Source organism: Muscardinus avellanarius, assembly GCF_963383645.1.
Source record: "Muscardinus avellanarius genome assembly, chromosome: 2".
In the NCBI taxonomy this organism is placed as follows: Eukaryota; Metazoa; Chordata; class Mammalia; order Rodentia; family Gliridae; genus Muscardinus; species Muscardinus avellanarius.
Genome location: NC_137787.1, coordinates 102,227,890 through 102,246,106, shown reverse-complemented (window position 1 = coordinate 102,246,106; position 18,217 = coordinate 102,227,890). Strand labels below are relative to the sequence as shown.

Sequence of the window (18,217 nt, the reverse complement as noted above, 5' to 3'; positions counted from 1 at the left end):
ATATAATTCTAGAAATTGGAATCAGAGAAGTTCACTACCAATCTCAAGATTTTCATTTCAAGTTAGGTCTTCTCTCCCCCACCTACTCCAATCTTTACTTTTGTTTTATGATTTTGCAATGGGGTATGGCTATGTTGCCCCTTTGCCCAAGCCAGTCTTGAACTGCCTCGTCCTCCTGCATGCTGGAACTATAGGCAAGCACCACTGTGCCCAGCTACCTGCCTTCTACAATCTTTCAACTAAAAATCATTACTATCACTTTTCTCCCCCTTATATAATGATTTTCTAAACAATATCCATATAGCCTCATCTTCCTTTTTTATTTTTTAGAGGGGGAATTGGCACTAACAAATTATTGTTTTATACTATTTATAATTTATCTACAAAAATCACAATGGGCTAAAAATTCTCTTTCTAGATTTCTTTCCAGAGTTCTACTTCAGATTATACAGAATCATTGGGCCATTTTAGCAGATGATAACCCCAAGATTTTGATAATTTAAAAACACTTAGAAATCTGCAATACTGAATCTGGAGTCTATGGGTGGGCTGTATAATATCTGGGACCAGATGACTTTGTTGCACTCAACCTGCCACATCCTTAAACACAAGTGTGAGCCTGCATGGGTGCTTAGTGCCCAAGAATTGTCAGAGTCAGAAAAAATCTCAGAAGAACTGAAGGCATAAAGCTATCTTTTGTTTATGCAAAGTAATGGCCAATTGCAGGATGAGTTGGTCATTAATCCATTATTCCACTAAAAAAATAATTATTACGTTTCCATAGATTTAAAACAAGATTCATTGGTATGTATTTGTGATTAAACCCAAAAGTACCACTAGAAAGTAAAGCATTATGAGTGGAATAATTAACAGACCAACAGAAAAGCCGGCACCATGCTTTGTCACTTTGAGCTCTAAGATGTTAGAGGGAAGGCATCAAAATTTCTATCATTCATCTTTACAGGAGGATTAAACAGTTTATCTTTTATAAATATTATTTAAATTAGAATGGCTGCTGGTGGTGAAAATTATTTGGAAAAGAGTATAAAGTTTGTTGATTCAAAGCACCCAATGAAGAAACACTGAGTTCTGTCTCTGGCACATCATACCCTGTCATTTGAACATAGATTTTAAGACATTTGTGACAGCCAATGAAAAAGCTAAGTATATTTCAGCACATGTGTTTACTATGCACATAAACTATTCATGATTCATAAACAGGGACTGCAGATCCTTAAACACTGTTCCAGAAAAGCCTCGAGTTGAAATAGGAAAAACAGAAAAATTCATGAACATGCAACAGCTGTTAAAAGTAATTATAATATTGGCTCTTGATTATGAGATGGAAAAAGAAACATGACTTTCTAAAAATGCAAGATCCCCTATGACAAACATTTATTGTGGTTGAGATCAGGAAAAAAGAATAGATATAAATGACTTCTTCCTTTCCTTCACCATAATATTTGAGTCATAAGTTATGAATTATGCTTCAACAGATAAAGCAGAGAGGAAATTAATTTAAGAGATGAGATCTATTTTGTAATTCAGAGAGCTGTTTTATTTTAATTTGGGGGCAAATTGCATTTTGATGTTCAGCTTTACCAAACATCTTTCCTTCTTTGAAATGAATCACAATTTCCAATTATTTCTCTGAGGAATCCTAACATGTTGGTGCCAAAATTCAGATAGTAAATTAACAACACAGACTCAACCATTTTAAAAAAACACTGTCCAAGAGTATTTTCTATGATGGTGGAAATATTCGACTTATGCCCAATATCATAGCTACCAGCCACATGTGGCTTTTGTATAGTTGGAATGCAGCAAGTTAGGCACAGGAACTTAGTTTTAATTTAATGAAAAAATTTTAGGTAGAAAAATCCATTTTATTAAGTTATTTTCCTGAGTGTATATATATATATATATATATATATATATATATATATATTTTTTTTTTTTTTTTTTTTTTTTTTTTTTTTTTTTGTGGTACTGGGGATGGAACCCTTCTACCTCCGGGCTACACTACCAGACCTATTTTATATTTTATTTGGAAACAGGGTCTCTTAAGCCAGCAAGGCTGGCTTCGAACCTGCGGGATCCTCCTGTCTCTACCTCCCAAGCGCAGGGATTACAAGCATGCACCACCATGCCCGGCTTTTTAAAATGCTTTTATTGGTGCATTATAGTATCATGTGAGGGCAAAAACTTTAAATAGCCTCCACAGGACTATTGGTTCTGGTGCTGGAAAGTGTAGTTTAGTTAATAAGAGAGTGAGAAAGGGCCTTCTTTTCAACCAATTAGACCAAACTATTGTGGGTTTCCTGTTGTCAACTGCACACTGCCCTTGTGAATCCTGAATGCACCCTCTGACAGCTCAGCCCAGATGAACTCCAAGCAGAGCTCAAGGGAGCTCGTTTGAGAAAATATTCACATTAATAGATGAAAAAATGGGAAATAGAAAAGGTCAGCCCTGCAGCCTCTTACTAATCCAGGTTTCTTTGGCATAGCATGTATTCTCAAGTGGTTTGTCAGAGACACAGCTGCAAAATGATTCATGTGGGTTGACGTTCCCCAACTTTCCATGCTATGGCAGCAAGTGAAAGAGAGAGTCCAATGAGAACATCAGAAAGATGACCTGCAAAAATGCTGATAGAATCCGGGAACTGTTGTGTTGAGAGAGAGAGGGAAGAGGAGGGAAGAGATGGGAGAGAAGAGAGAGGAGAGAAGAGAGAAGAGAGAAAGAAGAGGAGGAGGAGGAGGAGGAGGAGGAGGAGGAGGAGGAGGAGGAGGAGGAGGAGGAACAGAGGGAGGAGGAGGAGGAGGAACAGAGGGAGGAGGAGGAATGATGATGTTAGAAAAACCAATCTCAGCTGCATTTTTAATTATGAAGACTCTGAAATAAATAAATGTGCTTGACATTACATAAAACTCTCCTTTGCTTTACACAGAGTGCATGATTACTAATACTGGTCCCCGGTGCAGTCAATTATTTCCTATCTCCACTCCATGGTGCCACTTAGTTTACTGAAGGATGCCTCTGATTTTCCCTTTTGCCCATATTCTTTGTTAGTGCATTTCTTTATCTGCATGTAGCTTTAAAAAGTCAAGAATTTAAGAGGCATTCAATTTTAATGACATCTCCTGAGATAGGAAAGAATTGTGATTTTGATGCAATATACCTTGCCCCTTGAGATGCTGGTAATTTTTGAACTTAAGCAACTTTCTATCAATAGGATTTCAGTAGTAAAGACTATTTTCCACATAAACACATACCTGCAGGAACAGATCAGAAGTTGGTCTGACTCGCTGTTGGAATAGGATGCTTAGCGTTCGGTTTTGTTGTTCCAAATCAAACACTCTTGTTTTCAACTTTACACATTCTTCCCTTAGATCCTACAACAAACACATTGAAAGAGAAAAAGAAATTCTATAGTTGAAAGACATCTTTGCATAGTATACCCATATTTTATATATTTCAGACACATTAGTAAAAATAGTATTCTTACTCTTCAAAGTCATTAGAAATAAATCACAAATAACATTTTCTTCCATAGACAATTGCCTCATAGAATTATGTATAGAGAAGACAGAAGACCAATTTAAGGGTGGAAAAGCACCTTGAAATCAGAAATGCATTGATGTAGCATGCTGTTTTTGAAGATGGCATATCTTTGCAACATAGTCGATTTAAGTTTCCACTTATATATTTTGTCTCTTTGGTGTCTTCATAAATGCTTTCACAAAGCACGCCTAGGAAGACAATGCTTTTGCCATGAATAGAGATCTGATGACCTAAAGAAACTATCACTTTTTTTGTGTGGTACTGAGGACTAAACCCAAGGGCACTCTATCTCTGAGCTACACCCCCAGCCCTAATTTTAATTCTTTATTTTGAAACAGGGTCTCACTAAGTTGCAGAGGTCCTCACAAGTTGCTTAGACAGGCTGCAAACTTGTGGACTTCCTGTCTTAGCCTCCCAAGTACTTGGTTTACAAATGTTTGATAGAGCTTTTCCATGTCATGTTTGGTAATGAGGAGACTCTCAGCTCCATGGCTAAGAGAGCCTGTGATGCATTTAGTGAATAAGGGGTAACAGCAGTGAAGACTTTTAAAAAGTCACTTGTAACCTGCTCATCCTCTGGAAACCGTGGGTTTCCAGATATAAAATAAAGGAATCCCAGTAGACTTCCCTACATTTTTGTATCAAGGGAAGACAACCCACATGGACAATCTTCTGGAGCTGCCCTTTGGAATAGTTCAAACACAACAGAACCCTCTTGCCATGCTCACAGGCAGGGAGCTGGCACCTGAGAGCTTTGGAACTCATTGGAGTCCCACCAAGCAACTGCCCACCCATTTCACCTATGATAAAGGTACTTGTGGTACTTAAATGGCTGTACCCTCTTTTGGGAGAGCATAGAATAAAGGACAAGTTCAAGATTCTTCAAAAGCTGATCATTTTCTACATTTTTAACTTTATCTTTCACTGTTTCCTAATATAAATAAAATGTATTCTGTTCTTACAGCACAGAGAACAAAGGTCTGCTTGCTGTTCTTGAAAGTTTTATCATTGCTGCTGTCCTCTTCTATTTCTCAGCCACCTGTGTTCCTCCAATCGTTTTGGCCAATCAGCTGAAGTTCAGGTCTAACTCTTCAACCTCACTGACACTCCTGCTGGCATCTCCCAAAGGTATCTCCATTTTCTGAATTCCAATAAGCCGCTATGCCTGCTTTACAATATTTAGTGATACTATCTGGTATTAATTTCATTTTTTGTGCTCTAGACTTATCAGTTCCATAACACATTCAACAGGCCGGTTTAAGAAGATTCCAAAAGAAACACCCACATAAGTATATTGTGCTTACAATCTTTTCACTCCATCACCCAGTGCAGTACCACAGACGGTAGAAACTTATTAAATGTTTGCAATTTTTTGCTAGTGGGAGGATGGTGGTGGTTCTTTTGTGTAGTGATAGGTGTGATAGAGTTCAAGTTTCTCAACACTTCTAGTTTGTGGACCTGTATATTCTGACATGGGGAAGTTACTGGCTTTATTTAGGGTTCTAACCAGCAAAGAAAAGCACCAGTCAACAGCAGATACGAAGAACCTCAAGGGCCATCACAGCAGTAAGTGGGCCTGTTCTACAGCCTTGTGTTAACCTAGCTGGGAAATTATACAGATCTATCTGCTGAGGTTGCATATGAGTGTGCAGTATAACACACTATAGTATTAATTCTACTCAGAGGAGGTAAAGATATAAGCCACAGTGTGGCTCAATGTACAGTTCATAGTTTCTTCAGCTCTTTTCGCTAACTAGGTGAAGCTCAGGCACAGGATGTTTTCAATTGATTTTCATCTACAGCGCAAGGCACAGAAAAGAAATGTCATGTTTGGAATGAAGCACTTGGGAGGAGACCCAGAAGGGCAGAAGTAGGAGCATGGATGCACACAGGCACTCACAGCATTTGGCAGAGGCCATTGTGGGAATAACTCCTAGTTCAAATGGAAAGGTGAGATTCCCTTGCTCTCTTTAGAATTCAACCTCTGCTTGTGTCTCCCTTATGCTAATTTTTGTTCTTGGCATGTGTATAACACTAATTGTTTTCACTATTACTAATTAAGCAATTAATAAAACTTGACTGTGGGGTAGATAAATATTAATAGTACCTATTTGCTGGGAAAACACAATCACTCTCATTTACAGGTGGAGATAAGAAAACAGAAGCATCCAAGTGTGGATTGTAAGGGAAAAACCAGACCTGGAAAAAACAACACTCATAATTTTCAACAACAAAACCGAGAAAAACGTAAGAGTTTTTCAAATGATTGAGATGATAAACCAAAAGAGAGAAAGAAAATCCATATACTCTACAGAGTTTTTAAACAAGAGCCCAAATTTCAATAACCATTACTATTACTTCAGGCATGATAAAAGTTCATTAAGAAGAACACAATTCATTGACCCCGACAACTCTCAGTTTATCAGTATTTGCTCATCCAGCTCAGCCTGTGGCAGGGGGAGAGGAAAGGCGCTGGGGACGCGCTGTTGGTCTTACAATCACTGACAAACAGAAAATGAGGTGTTCTGAAAATTTATGGGCAGGAAATCATTGCTTGTGTTGTTTTGAATATATTCTTATATAGGTCATTTAAGCTGTGGATGGTCACTGATGCCAGGGAGCTGCTATCCTATGACATCTGGTTGTAATAAAACATTCACATGTTCCCCTATGCACACAAATAAGCACAAGGAGTGAGAACAGGGAGGCCAACGCAGCTCCCACTGACTGCCATTGTGACACCTGGGCGGAGAGTGCAGGTGTCTGCTTCACCCCCTCTGTGCTCTCAGTAGGGCCCATTGACACAAAGAAGCAGCTGACACATTTATCCTGGGCATGAAGCAACTATTCTGACCCTGTCAGTTACAGAGAAAGACCTAGAATAGCCTCCCCAGTAAAGCTTTAGAAATGAAACACCTCTCCTGTGTTCAGAAGCCACAGTGTGGGATCATGCCTGGAGGCGAAGGCTGGACCATTTGTCCTTTCTCACAACACGTTTTAAAAATATATGGCTCCCTGACTGTGTCTAAGACCTCAAGAGGTGGACCTCACTAAAAATATAAGTATGTGTCTTCGGCTATAAAAAGAGAGCATGGTGCTTAATCTTACCATAGGGAAATAATGTCACAGGTTTAGCTACGCTCAATATCATGTAAGAAAGTGCAGTGGTCTTTGGGTTCAAGAAGAGAGCCAGACCTACTTTTCCTGCCATGGGTACTATCAACCAGAAACAGATTCAGGGATTATAGTGAGTGTGAGGGAAAATAAAATGAGCCATGTGATAGACTAACCTAAATGGACCCTGCTGTCTGAATGACTGCAAACTATAATTTCCCCAGAGGTTCCATATATTGGAGTCCAGTTAAGTGCTTGGGCTAAATAAAGTTCTGGACCCACGTCCATACAGTCTCTATGGAAGTACAGTTACTTTATGCAGGTAAAGAGCAAAACCAGTAACAGCTGAGGGCTGACTTGATTTAAGAAAACACTGCCGGGGCTAGTGGTGCACACCTATAATCCTAGTACTTGGGAGGATGAGAGAGAAGGATTACAGATTTGAGGCCAACCTCAGCAATATAGCAGGAATTTCATTAACCTAGTGAGATCCTGTTTCCAAACAAAAATGTAGACAAAATGGCTGGGTATAGCTTGGAGGTTGAAAGCCCCTGGGTTCAATCCCCAGTACCACACATATGCACCAGAAGGAGGAGGAGGAGGAGGAGGAGGAGGAGGAGAAGGAGGAAGAGGAGGAGGAGGAGGAGGAGGAGGAGGAAGAGGAGGAGGAAGAGGAGGAGAAGGAAGAAGAGGAGGAGGAAGAGGAGGAAGAGGAGGAGGAGGAGGAGGAGGAGGAGGAGGAGGAGAAAAGAAAATGCCTATGGCTTAGATGGAGAACATGTGCTGATATTATCACTCAAATCTTGTTGAAAACCACTTAAATCTGGCCTTATCATGAATAATATTGCAATGGTATCTCATTTCAGAGGCAGTACCTACCATGGGAATACACATTATTGGGAGTTATAGGTCCAGGGTTCTGATCCTTATTAGACACATGACCTTTATAAGGAAGATTATTCTAAATAGGTCTCAGCTTTCTCATCTGTTTATTGAGGCAATCCATAAAACTGGAATTTTCAAGAGATCAGGTATCTCACCTGCTAAATGGTGGCTTGTAAAATGTTCCCCTTATTAATATCCTGAATTGGGGAGCATGCTAGAGATCAAATTTAGATCCTCACACAAGCTAGGCAAGTCCTCTACTACTAAACCACATCCCCAACCCTTTTTGAATTTTTATTTTGAGACGGGGTCTTGCTAAGTTGCTTGAGCTGGCCTCCAACTTATGACCCTCATTTCTCGGCCTCCCAAGTATCTGGGATTATAGGTATGTACCACTGTGCCCAGCAAATTCCCTGAATCTTAATGTCCACCTAATTCATCAGCCTCTTCTTGTCACATTCCTTCTTAGAGGCCTTCACTGATACCTTTCCACCTCTGCCAACAATGCTCATACTTCTGCAGAAAGAAACACCATTTCTGAGAAAGGGTGGTCACAGCTCTGACTAATCAGCAGCTTCAGCATCAATCCCTAAAGGGCAAGTCAGGTGACACAAATCTGTGGCTGAAGCAGGGCGTGCCGAGGGGTGGTGTGTCCTGAGGTGCATCAAAAGCATCTCTAGTCCTCATCCTCAAGGCTCTGAGTGACAGCTGAAGAGTGTAAAGTCACAATGACTCCAGTCATCAGTGAAGCAATTTGACAGCCTCAAGATTATGGGGTTGTTAAAATCCCTGGCCAATGTGAAATTTGGGGATTCAAAATTAGATTGAGATTGAGAAATTTTGACTCAATATTTTGGTAAAGGGCACTAGGGATTGAACCTAGGGACCTTCCATCTCTGGTTACACCCCTAAGCCTTTAATTAAAAAAATTTTTTTTTTTTTTTTTTTTTTTTTTTTGCAGTACTGGGGATGGAACCCAGGGGCATTCTACCTCTGAGCTACACCTCCAGGCCTATTCTTTTAATCTTTTTTTTTTTCTTTTTGAAACAGAGTCTTACTGAGTTGTAAAAAGCCTCACTAAGTAGGGGCTAAACTGTCTGTGAACCGTGATCCTCCTGTCTCATCCTCCCAAATGCTGGGATTACAAGCTTGCGCCACCATGCCCAGCTCTTTTTTTAAATTTAAAATAGAGTCTGGCTAAACTAGTGCACAATGGCTTTGAACCTGAAATCCTCCTGTCTCAGCTTCCTAAGTAGTGGTATTACGGGTGTGCACCACCACACCTAGCTTGACCCAAATGAATGTTCTTGTTAGAGGGGACTGGTGGTTTCTAGAACTTTCTAAAAGTACACTGGCTATCTTGTCCTTTTGTTAGTTATGATCATAACTAAGCACTGCATTTCAATTCATGTGTTGATTTCCATCATATTCTGTGCTGCTCTATTGATCAGTGGTGGTGCTGAGGGGACAGTAAGCAAGTGAATGAGATTGTGGCTGCGGAGTGGTCCAGTAGGTAGGACTAGCATACATGAACTCTACTACTTCATAGCAACTGGAACGATGGCAACTTAGGTTCTTATTCCTACCTCACAACATTGCACCGAGAACAAAATGACCTGGTGCATTTTAACTGTTGTAGGTGTGACTGCTTGTACAGTAAGCATAAACAGATCCTTTTCAGATTCTTTTTTTTTTTTTTTAATGGTACCGGGGATGGAACCCAGGGGCATTCTACCTCCGAGCTATACCCCCTGCCCTATTTTTTATTCTTTATTTTGAAACAGGGTCTCACTGAGTTGTGGAGGTCACTAAGTAGCTGAGGCTGGTGCAAACTAGGAACCAGATTCTATCCAGACTGTAGCTACAGAAGCGGACACAGATGGTCCGACTGCCCCTCCTACAAGGATAATACATAAAATTCTGGAGTTCTGTCATGCTAGAAAATTGTTTTTCTTCTATCCGAATGACTATACTGCTGGATTCTGTCACACACACAAGCCTAATTCCACATTGGTGAGGGAAAAAAATAGCATCTAAGTTTTTGGTTACTCTGCTAACATACATATAAGGATGGGATTATTGATTCTGAGAAAAATTTACTGCAGGGAAAATGCTTTTCTTCCAAGTTTGGTGCTAGTAGCAATAAAACATTGAAGAACCCAGGAGCTCCATTTTCAGCAAGTATAATTGACTCCAGTGATAAAATACATTTTAAAAATAGGAGCTTGGCCTGGATTATCAACTTTAATTGCACTTGGAGACCTGCAAGTATGATTTGGCAGCATGAATGAAAGTGAACTGGGGTTGACATTGTCATACCAATGTTCTTGATTGAAATGGCTACAATGTGTTCTTTTGAGGTAATCCACAGGCTTTCAAGATAAACTGATTACTTGAACAGGACAGTATATGCACCTGTACTGAAAAGATGATTTTGGAAACAAAATAGTTTTTTCTCCATCAGTATTGGTTGATGTTGTAACTTCAGAATACTGGTTTGGGTCAACTCATGATCTACATGAGAAATGCTTTTCCTTATTTTTTTTTTTTTTTGGAGGTCACCCATTTTAGAGCTGAAGCCATGACTGATTTGCCTTTTTATCACAAGAAATGATACTGTACAGTTTGCCTGTAATTTAACATCAAAGAGAGAGAGAGAGTGTGTGTGTGTGTATGTGTGTAAGAGACAGTGAGAAAGACAGACACTTGGAAAAGTTGCCCAAAATTTCTGTTTTTCCTTTGTGCCAACAACATCCCTCTTTACAATTAGACATCTCATCTGCATTTGGAGTGCATTTTGTTTTCTATAGTATGCTCTTAATTACATTTTTTGCCTTTTTGGTGGCAATTTTACAGTCCCTTTAAAAGCCAGGAGGCATGCATTCAGGCAGAATGCGACTCTTCAGGAATCTCAGAAAGCTTCAGCCTCTCTCCTGCCTCGCGGTGCCCCTGAGGCGTGTGATCTCACAGTAGCACGTTCTTCTGTGTCTTTCTGCTTACCTGTACCACAGTAGATTTATCTGTTTACCAGTTATTGCTTGGATCTGTGTAGCTATTTTTTGAAACTGACCTGAAGTATCCCGTTTTCCTTTTTATTGTACCAGACAACTTCCTTGTCTCTTTCCTGAGGCACCATTAAGAAGACAGACAGGGGAAGGTCTTTCAATGGCTGCACAGAGATCCTTTCTGTTTTTAGTTGTGTAATAAAATGAGCACAGTTCCCGGCAAGAGGGAAAACATTGAGAAATTAAAGCCTTTGAAGGAAAAATGTGGCAGAAATGGTGAATTGCCCTCCGATAATTGATTCTCACCTTCTTTGCAGTAACATGACCACTAATTTTCAGCTGGGCACATGCCCAGACTAAAGGTTTCTCTACTGGTTTCCTTAGATGTGGCCAAGGTGTGTTCAAATGTAGGTAGGGACCTCTGAAAGCTTCAGGAGTCTCTCTTAAAAGTTATCTGGTGCATGCTTTTGCTCTCTTCATACTCTCAGCTTTGTTTTCCTTCCCGGTAGTTGGAATATAGGTGTGAAGCCTTATTCTGGGTATGTGCCCAGGTGTGATGACGAGAGTTCGAGCATCATTTTGGACTATTAGGAGACTTTGGAAATGGGGCTCTTATCCCAAAGTAAAACAAGATAAAAACCAGGGACCTCATGGGCTTAGACCTAACATGCCAGCCCTGTATTGACTATGTATACATTTATATGTGAAAAATGAATCATTTTATCTCATTTAAGCCATTTCTATTTTGGATCTGTTACTCATCTTGAAACCTAAGTCTTAACTGTACTTAGATGTATTCAAATCTCTTCATTTTAGGATGTGATACTACTGTAAAATCCAAATCAGTTCAAACCATTTGTAAAGGAACATGTAATATTTTTGACAGAAGAAGTGGGGAAGAAATCCAGCAAAATGTTAATACAATATCTCTGTGGTAAAAATTAAAATAAGATTTCAGTATCTCTATGAGAAGCAGATGATTGCTAATAAAATTATTTTCAATTAAAAATGTCAGGATGGCACAAATTGTTTTGCTCTCATCAGCATATCCTCTCGGTCATACTACACACTCTGAGATTTCCTTTTGGAGAGAAAGTGTCTCAGTTTCACAGAAAGAAACGTCAGAAACAAGAAAAATCTGAGAGAACTAGAGTTTGGCCTCTGAGAGACATTAACACAACAGTTGAAAGAGATTTAGTAACATTCACCAAGCCAGCCAGATTTGGGCAAACAATGGCCTAAATTTACATGCTCTACTCCAAAGGATTTTATATTGTGTGAAACAGAATGTGGAGGGAGCAAAGGAGAAGATAGAGACATTTCATGTGTAGCCATTCTCGTTGATTTGATATTTACCACAAATTGGCTCCTGAAGGGACTGTTCCATGTGCTTTGTTCTTAGGCTCACCACAGTTAGCACATGCACACGCGCGCGCGCGCGCGCGTGTGTGTGTGTGTGTGTGTGTGTGTGTATGTGTGTGTGTGTGTACACATGCAAAATTATCATCCACAGTGCAAAGAAGAGAACTAAAGCTTAGAGAATGTAAATCATTTCCTAACACAAAGCCCTCTTATTGTATTTAAGCTCCTTTTACTATTCACTGAATGTCCCAAGAAGACATTCACTTCATAAAACCAAAATAATCTACCTGTTTATTTTTTTATTTATTTTTATTTGTACTGAGGATTTAATTCAAGAGGCATTTTACTTCTGAGCTACACCCCAGCACCCCAGTCGTGTGTGTGTGTGTGTGTGTGTGTGTGTGTGAGTGTGTGTGTGTGTGTTTTACTGGGTCTTGAACCCAGCAGCATTCTATCTTCTAACTACACCCCAAGCCCTATTTTTTATTCTTTTATTTTGACACATGGTCTCACTAAGTTGCTGAGAGCCTCACCAAGTAGCTCAGTCTGGCCACAAACCTGTGAGCCTCTTGTTGTAGCCTCCCAAATAGTGGGATTACAAGTGTGTGCCACACACCCGGCCAGTTTTTGTTTTTATTTTGAAACCATGTCTCTCTAGGTTGAAGAGTCTCACTACTTGCTAAGGCTGTCCTTAAATCTGTGATCCTCCTGTCTCAGCTTTCCAAGTACTGGGATTACAAGTGTGCACCAACATGCCTTGCTCCACTAACTTATTTAAAGTTTGCACTTTACTAAATAAAAATCAAAAGAATGGGCCTGCTACTCATTTGGGTATATAACAATCTTTCATTTTTAAAAAAAACATCCTATGACTTTAACCCAGAGTTTGAATTGTGAAATTCTATTGGTCATTCCTTGATGTTACTTCATATCCCATCTAACACATACATGGTTTAAACCAAATGAATAAACAGAACATTTCATCTATCAATCACAATTTTCTAGTTTGACAATGTGATTTGCATTCTGTTCACAAATGCACTTTGGAAAGAATCAAGGTAGAAAGTGACTTACCTTCTGAGTGAGCAGAGCTTGAACAACTTGGTTGGCTACCTTTAAAAAATAAAGAGAGAAAGTTGTCATTTACAATAATGAGATCTGCATGCACGGACTCTAATTTACCAATAACTTTCCCATGGCTTACTGTGGCTAATTAGTGCCTCACTCTCCTCTCCCCTCTACTTCCAGAAGACTGGATTATTTTCATAATAAGCCAATCTCGCTAGGTGATATTTTGCTATTTCCAAAGGTGACCTTGTTGCTAATTAAAATGGTTTAGCTGAGAAGATCATTCATACCCTGACTTTCACGTTTCCATATTTGGAAAAATAATATCCTTTCATATGTAAAGTACTCCAAGAAGGCTAAAATATGATACAGTACAAAACACAATCCTAATTATCCTTACACAGGTTCTGTACTTTGCTGATTTACAATGTCCTTTGCCTCTCCTTCCTATTCCTTTGCCATCTGTCTATTTCACTGCCTAAAATTACTTGTGAGAGAGAAATTTGAATGGTGAAGAGTGGGGACCACACATCATTTCCCAGGTGATCTGCTTCCCTGCGCCACGTCTCCCTTGTCTTCTTTGGTTGCAGCAGGAATAGAGCCTAGTAGCTGTTTACTCCCCCTTCTTCCTCAGTAACCAACCCCAATTTATTTTGTCTGAGCAAGTCCAATTCACTACATTTCCCAGTCTCCCTCATTGCTATGTGCCCCCATGTACCAAAAGCTCTGGCCAATACTATATAAGTAGATATTTTCTTGGGCTTGCAGGAAGTCTCTTAAATAAAGAAGAGAGCTTAGCAGCCCTCTTCTTCCTTTTCCTGTCTCAGCATGAAAGTGATGGTAGGACCTTCAGTAGCTACCTTGATTATGGAAGTCACACTGGACAGAAAAATCGGACAAGCCCGGTCCCTTTGGTGTCATAGGGCTGTAATGTCTGCCTTTGACTTTCTATGTGAGATTAAAATAGTCACTATTATTTTGAGTTTCATCTAATATACAACCAAATATCATATTTTTTAAGGTATTTTCAGAATACTAATTTTCTTCAGGTATAAGGTAACCTAGGACAGCAGGGAAAACTGGCTCCACCTGGATCCCAGGAGGTGAGTTTAGGTCAAGCTAATCTTGACAGTTCATTCATTTTCAATGATGTTTAAAAGAGGGCATGGGGCCGGGCATGGTGGCACATGCTTGTAATCCCTATGATTGGGAGGCGGAGACAGGAGGATTGCACAAGTTCAAATCCAGCCTCGCTGGCTTAAGAGACCCTGTTTCCAAATAAAAATATAAAATAGGTCTGGGAGTGTAGCGCAGAGGTAGAAGGGTTTCCAGGAACCCCAGTACCACCAAAAAAAAAAAATAAAAATAAAAATAAAAAAGGGCATGGGACACCGAGTTAAAGGTCACATGCAAAACCAACACTGCATCCCTGATGTTTCAAAGATCTGGCACATTCTCAACGTGACTGCCATCACGTATGTGTGTGTGTGTGTGTGTGTGAGCGTGCTTGTATGCTAAAATTTCTTTTTCATCTTCGGGTTTCGAACCACTAGTCAAAGAGTCACCTACCAAATTTTGAAGTCATGTACTGACATGAAAACTGTTGATAAAATTAAAGTGGACAGGTTAATTAAGTTGTATTCTTCAGCCAATAGAGAAATTGTAAATATTTAGGGTGATAACTGAAACTAATAGCAGTAGCAACCAAACCCAAATATTTAAATATCTTAGATATAAGGCAATTTCTGTGCATTCATTTCTTTCTCCATTTGTCAATACAAATTTTCCAAGATTTTATTTGCAAAGCTTGATGACTGTGATATGGTAGTATCTGTTGGTAGTAGGTTGACAAGTATGATCACACAAATTTAATAGAGTGTGATATACACATGATCACTATAGTAATTCTCAGGTCCAGCCAAAGACCATGAGGCTCACTTTCTGCACTATTTCTCCTGGTGACATACTTATTTTGGGTGATGCTAAATTATTTGTGCTTGTTTCTCTGTCTAGGATAGTGGAACAGATTATAGTAAGAATGTTTTCACGGAGCTTAATTGTTTTTTGACTCAATATTGACAAAATAGCACATCGTTCATGACAGTTGGCTACCCGTAAGTCGCAGAGAAAATTAAAACACAAGCTGTCATCAACTTTTGCTTAGAAAGAATTCATACCACAAGTAGTGAATGACTAGAATCAGGTTATACACAATTATTAGTTAAAATGTAGGCACAGGAGGAATTTCCTTACCCATCAGAAGCCTGTCAAAATTTAACTTATTGACATTAAGCAAAAATAAGAAAGGCCTTTCACTGAAGCTATGGTTTGGAGAAAATGTATTTTTAGGTTTATTTTCAGTGAAGCCCAAGTTTAAGAAGCAAACCCAATAATTACCACAGAACATAACAAGCCATACTTTCACTAACTGGTGCTTAATTTTTTCCTTCTACTCTTTATTCATCTGTGATCACAACAATGATAAATCACTTTCAGTCCACACAAATTGGCCAATAGCATCATTGTGAAAATCTTTCTAAACATTCATTTCAATTTTTAAACCTTCATTCTGATATATAAGTAGCTCAGAATTTAAAGCCAAACAATCTATTTTATTGTCAGCAAATAAAACAAATCAGAAGAAGTGAACTATCCACACAGGTTGAATCAAGAACAATGTACCAAAGTTAATTCATTCCATAAATAATTTACTTTTTTGGATCTAAAACTTTGGATTTGATTTATATTCTCATAAAACTGCCTAATATCAATATTTTCTTTTCTTCCTCCAAACTGGTCTCACTTAAACCATTCTGCGTAACAGTGGTCACATAAAATAGCTCTACCCATGATTTAATGGGAGACATAGAGTAATATCCTAACTGTAACGGCCCACAGGGGGAAATGTGTTATATCTTTGCAATCCAAGTGGTTGCCCTACAGGCTTACAGACTCTATCTGAACAGTTCCTTCTGGCATGTACTTTGGACAATTGTTTGCTCTACCTGAAAATTGAACAAAGATACACTAACACACTATTTCTTTACTTTCTGACATGGGGTTTTATTACTCAGAAGGATTCTCAGGTTCTTTGCAGAAGAGCAGGCAGGTTATATAAATGCTTTTCTCTGCATTGTCTATAGAGACAGTTTTCTGGGCTTTGTTACTACTTTTAACAGCTCAGCTTTCCCGATGCTTCAACGGAACAGTTGTTTTGAGCTTGGGCCTGCACCCTCCTGGAACAGGCCTGCAAGATGAGGCCTGGGACCAGCCCCTGCCCTTGACATTCTAGTATCCTGCCCTAAGCACTTGGGTTGCGAATAATCACACACCAGCAGGTCCAGCTAATGAGAACAAATAACTTCCCATGTCACCTGCCAGCTTCCTCTCCAAAGAAAGGAAAAATAGCAGCTGGGCTGGGCCAGCGGGACTTGAGACACACAGCGCAAACCTGACAGGCTGAAGCCCAGGCTGGTGTTACAACCTCTCTCTGCCTCCTTGAGGAGACGTCCTCCCTCTCTCCTTAGGAGACTGAGCTGGGCTTCATGTGAGACAGAGGTGCCCAGGAGAACACTGAGCAAAGCTCTTTTCTCTGGCAGTATGAATTTGTCAGATGAGCTAGCTCCTCTCACACCCAGCTCATTTTCTGTCTGCACAAGGTCCTGCCAGGGTCAAGATTCCAGGCACCACCCTGGAAGTGGGCTCCAGAGGAGGAGAAGCTGGGGCTGCTAAGTTGTCTAGTATTTGATTGCAAAAGAGTCCCTGGGGCGGGATGAGAAATCCCCCTAGAAAGTTTATTCTGAGAAAAGCCAATTCTCAGGCATGGGGGCGATGGAAAGGGCTCCCCTGAAGGGGGAGGGGGAGGCTGCAGGCGATCACTGGAGGGAGTGAGGGAAAGGCTTCGTGCTTAGACAGCCCCTGCCTGCTGGGCTGTCTTGTTGTCATACTTTGATGTGTTATTTCATTATGCAAAGCAACTGTCATGTGAGCACGGTAACTTAAAAACCTGGTGGCAAAAGCACATGCTTTTGAAAATGTGCTCAGGAAGAATTTCCTAAGCTTTAGGACTTGGTTTACTCTAGAGAGGCAGCAGGGATACTGCAGGAAGCAGCCAGGCCAGAATCCCAAGATAGGCGTGGGTGGGTTCAGTGACTGTCTTTGTTGATGTTACCCACTGACATGCACAGGGATGGGGGGACAACCTGGCTTTTCTCATCCGTAAAGTAGAGAAGCTGTCTGTCCCTGATGCTATGAGAGTGAGTGAGAAGACAGACAGAGAGAAACCACCCCACACAGGGCTTGGTATGAGGTAGACATTCTGTAAACACAGGGGTTGAAATTCAGAGAACAAAATACTGTTTTAGGTAAGCAGGTAAGAAAAAATTATTTGATTCAGGGGTGGCAGTCATGCCTATAATCCTAGAACCTGGAGCCTGAGATAGGAGAATCGCAGGTTTGAGGCCAGCCTCAGCAAGTAGTGAGACTCTCATCGACCTAGCGATACACTGTTTAAAAAAAAAAAAAAAAAGCTGTGGGTATAGCTCAAGGTAGAATGCTCCTGACAAACCCCAGTACTGCAGGGGAAAAAAGATTTGAAAATAAGAGATTTCATTGGTAAAATAATAAAGTGTGTGTGCTTGTATATGTAACATACACATATAAGTCACAAGCCAGGTGTTCTGGTACATGCCTGTAATCCTAGTACTTGGGAGGCTGAGCCAGGAGGGTAGAAGACTCAAGACCACTATGTGGTAATTTAGAAATATCGTGTTTCAAAAAAAGTTAAGTAGGTCTCGGGGTATATGACAGAGGTTGAATGTCCCTAGGTTCAATGGTTCAATCTCTAGCAACACACACACACACACACACACACACACACAGTCACTAAGCACCTATACTATTCATTTACTTTGTACAATAATCATGTAAGACAAAAATGAACTAAGTTAGAAATTTGAAGAGTTTCCATGCCCCATACGCCACGGGATGAGAGGGCTGAGACAGTGTTAGAGTTTTCCTAACCCCAAGTCCATGTGGTCTCTTCTAATTCAAATCAGTCCCTTAAGTGGGTGCACTTCTTTTTTTTTTTCAGCTGAAAAAATTGGATTCTCTTTAGGGTCGGTGCATAATAAATGACTACTCATCTCTGAGGAGGTAGCTGGAAAAATTAGTCTAAATATGTATGTGGGATTTCAGGGAAAAGTAATTTGGAAATTAATTT

The 18,217-nt window shown here is 40.0% G+C and overlaps 1 protein-coding gene across 1 annotated transcript in view; it reads right to left on the bottom strand.

The window, feature by feature from the left end:
* The window catches only part of NCKAP5 (NCK associated protein 5), a gene marked incomplete at both ends in the record, with an annotated part of 891,793 nt that overhangs the window by 191,842 nt on the left and 681,734 nt on the right, over positions 1-18,217 (bottom strand). Inside the window, 2 exons of the mRNA XM_080689066.1 lie at positions 3,274-3,393; positions 13,003-13,041. Of these exons, the coding sequence (XP_080545192.1) occupies positions 3,274-3,393; positions 13,003-13,041 (159 nt within the window). The remainder of the gene's footprint in view (positions 1-3,273; positions 3,394-13,002; positions 13,042-18,217) is intronic.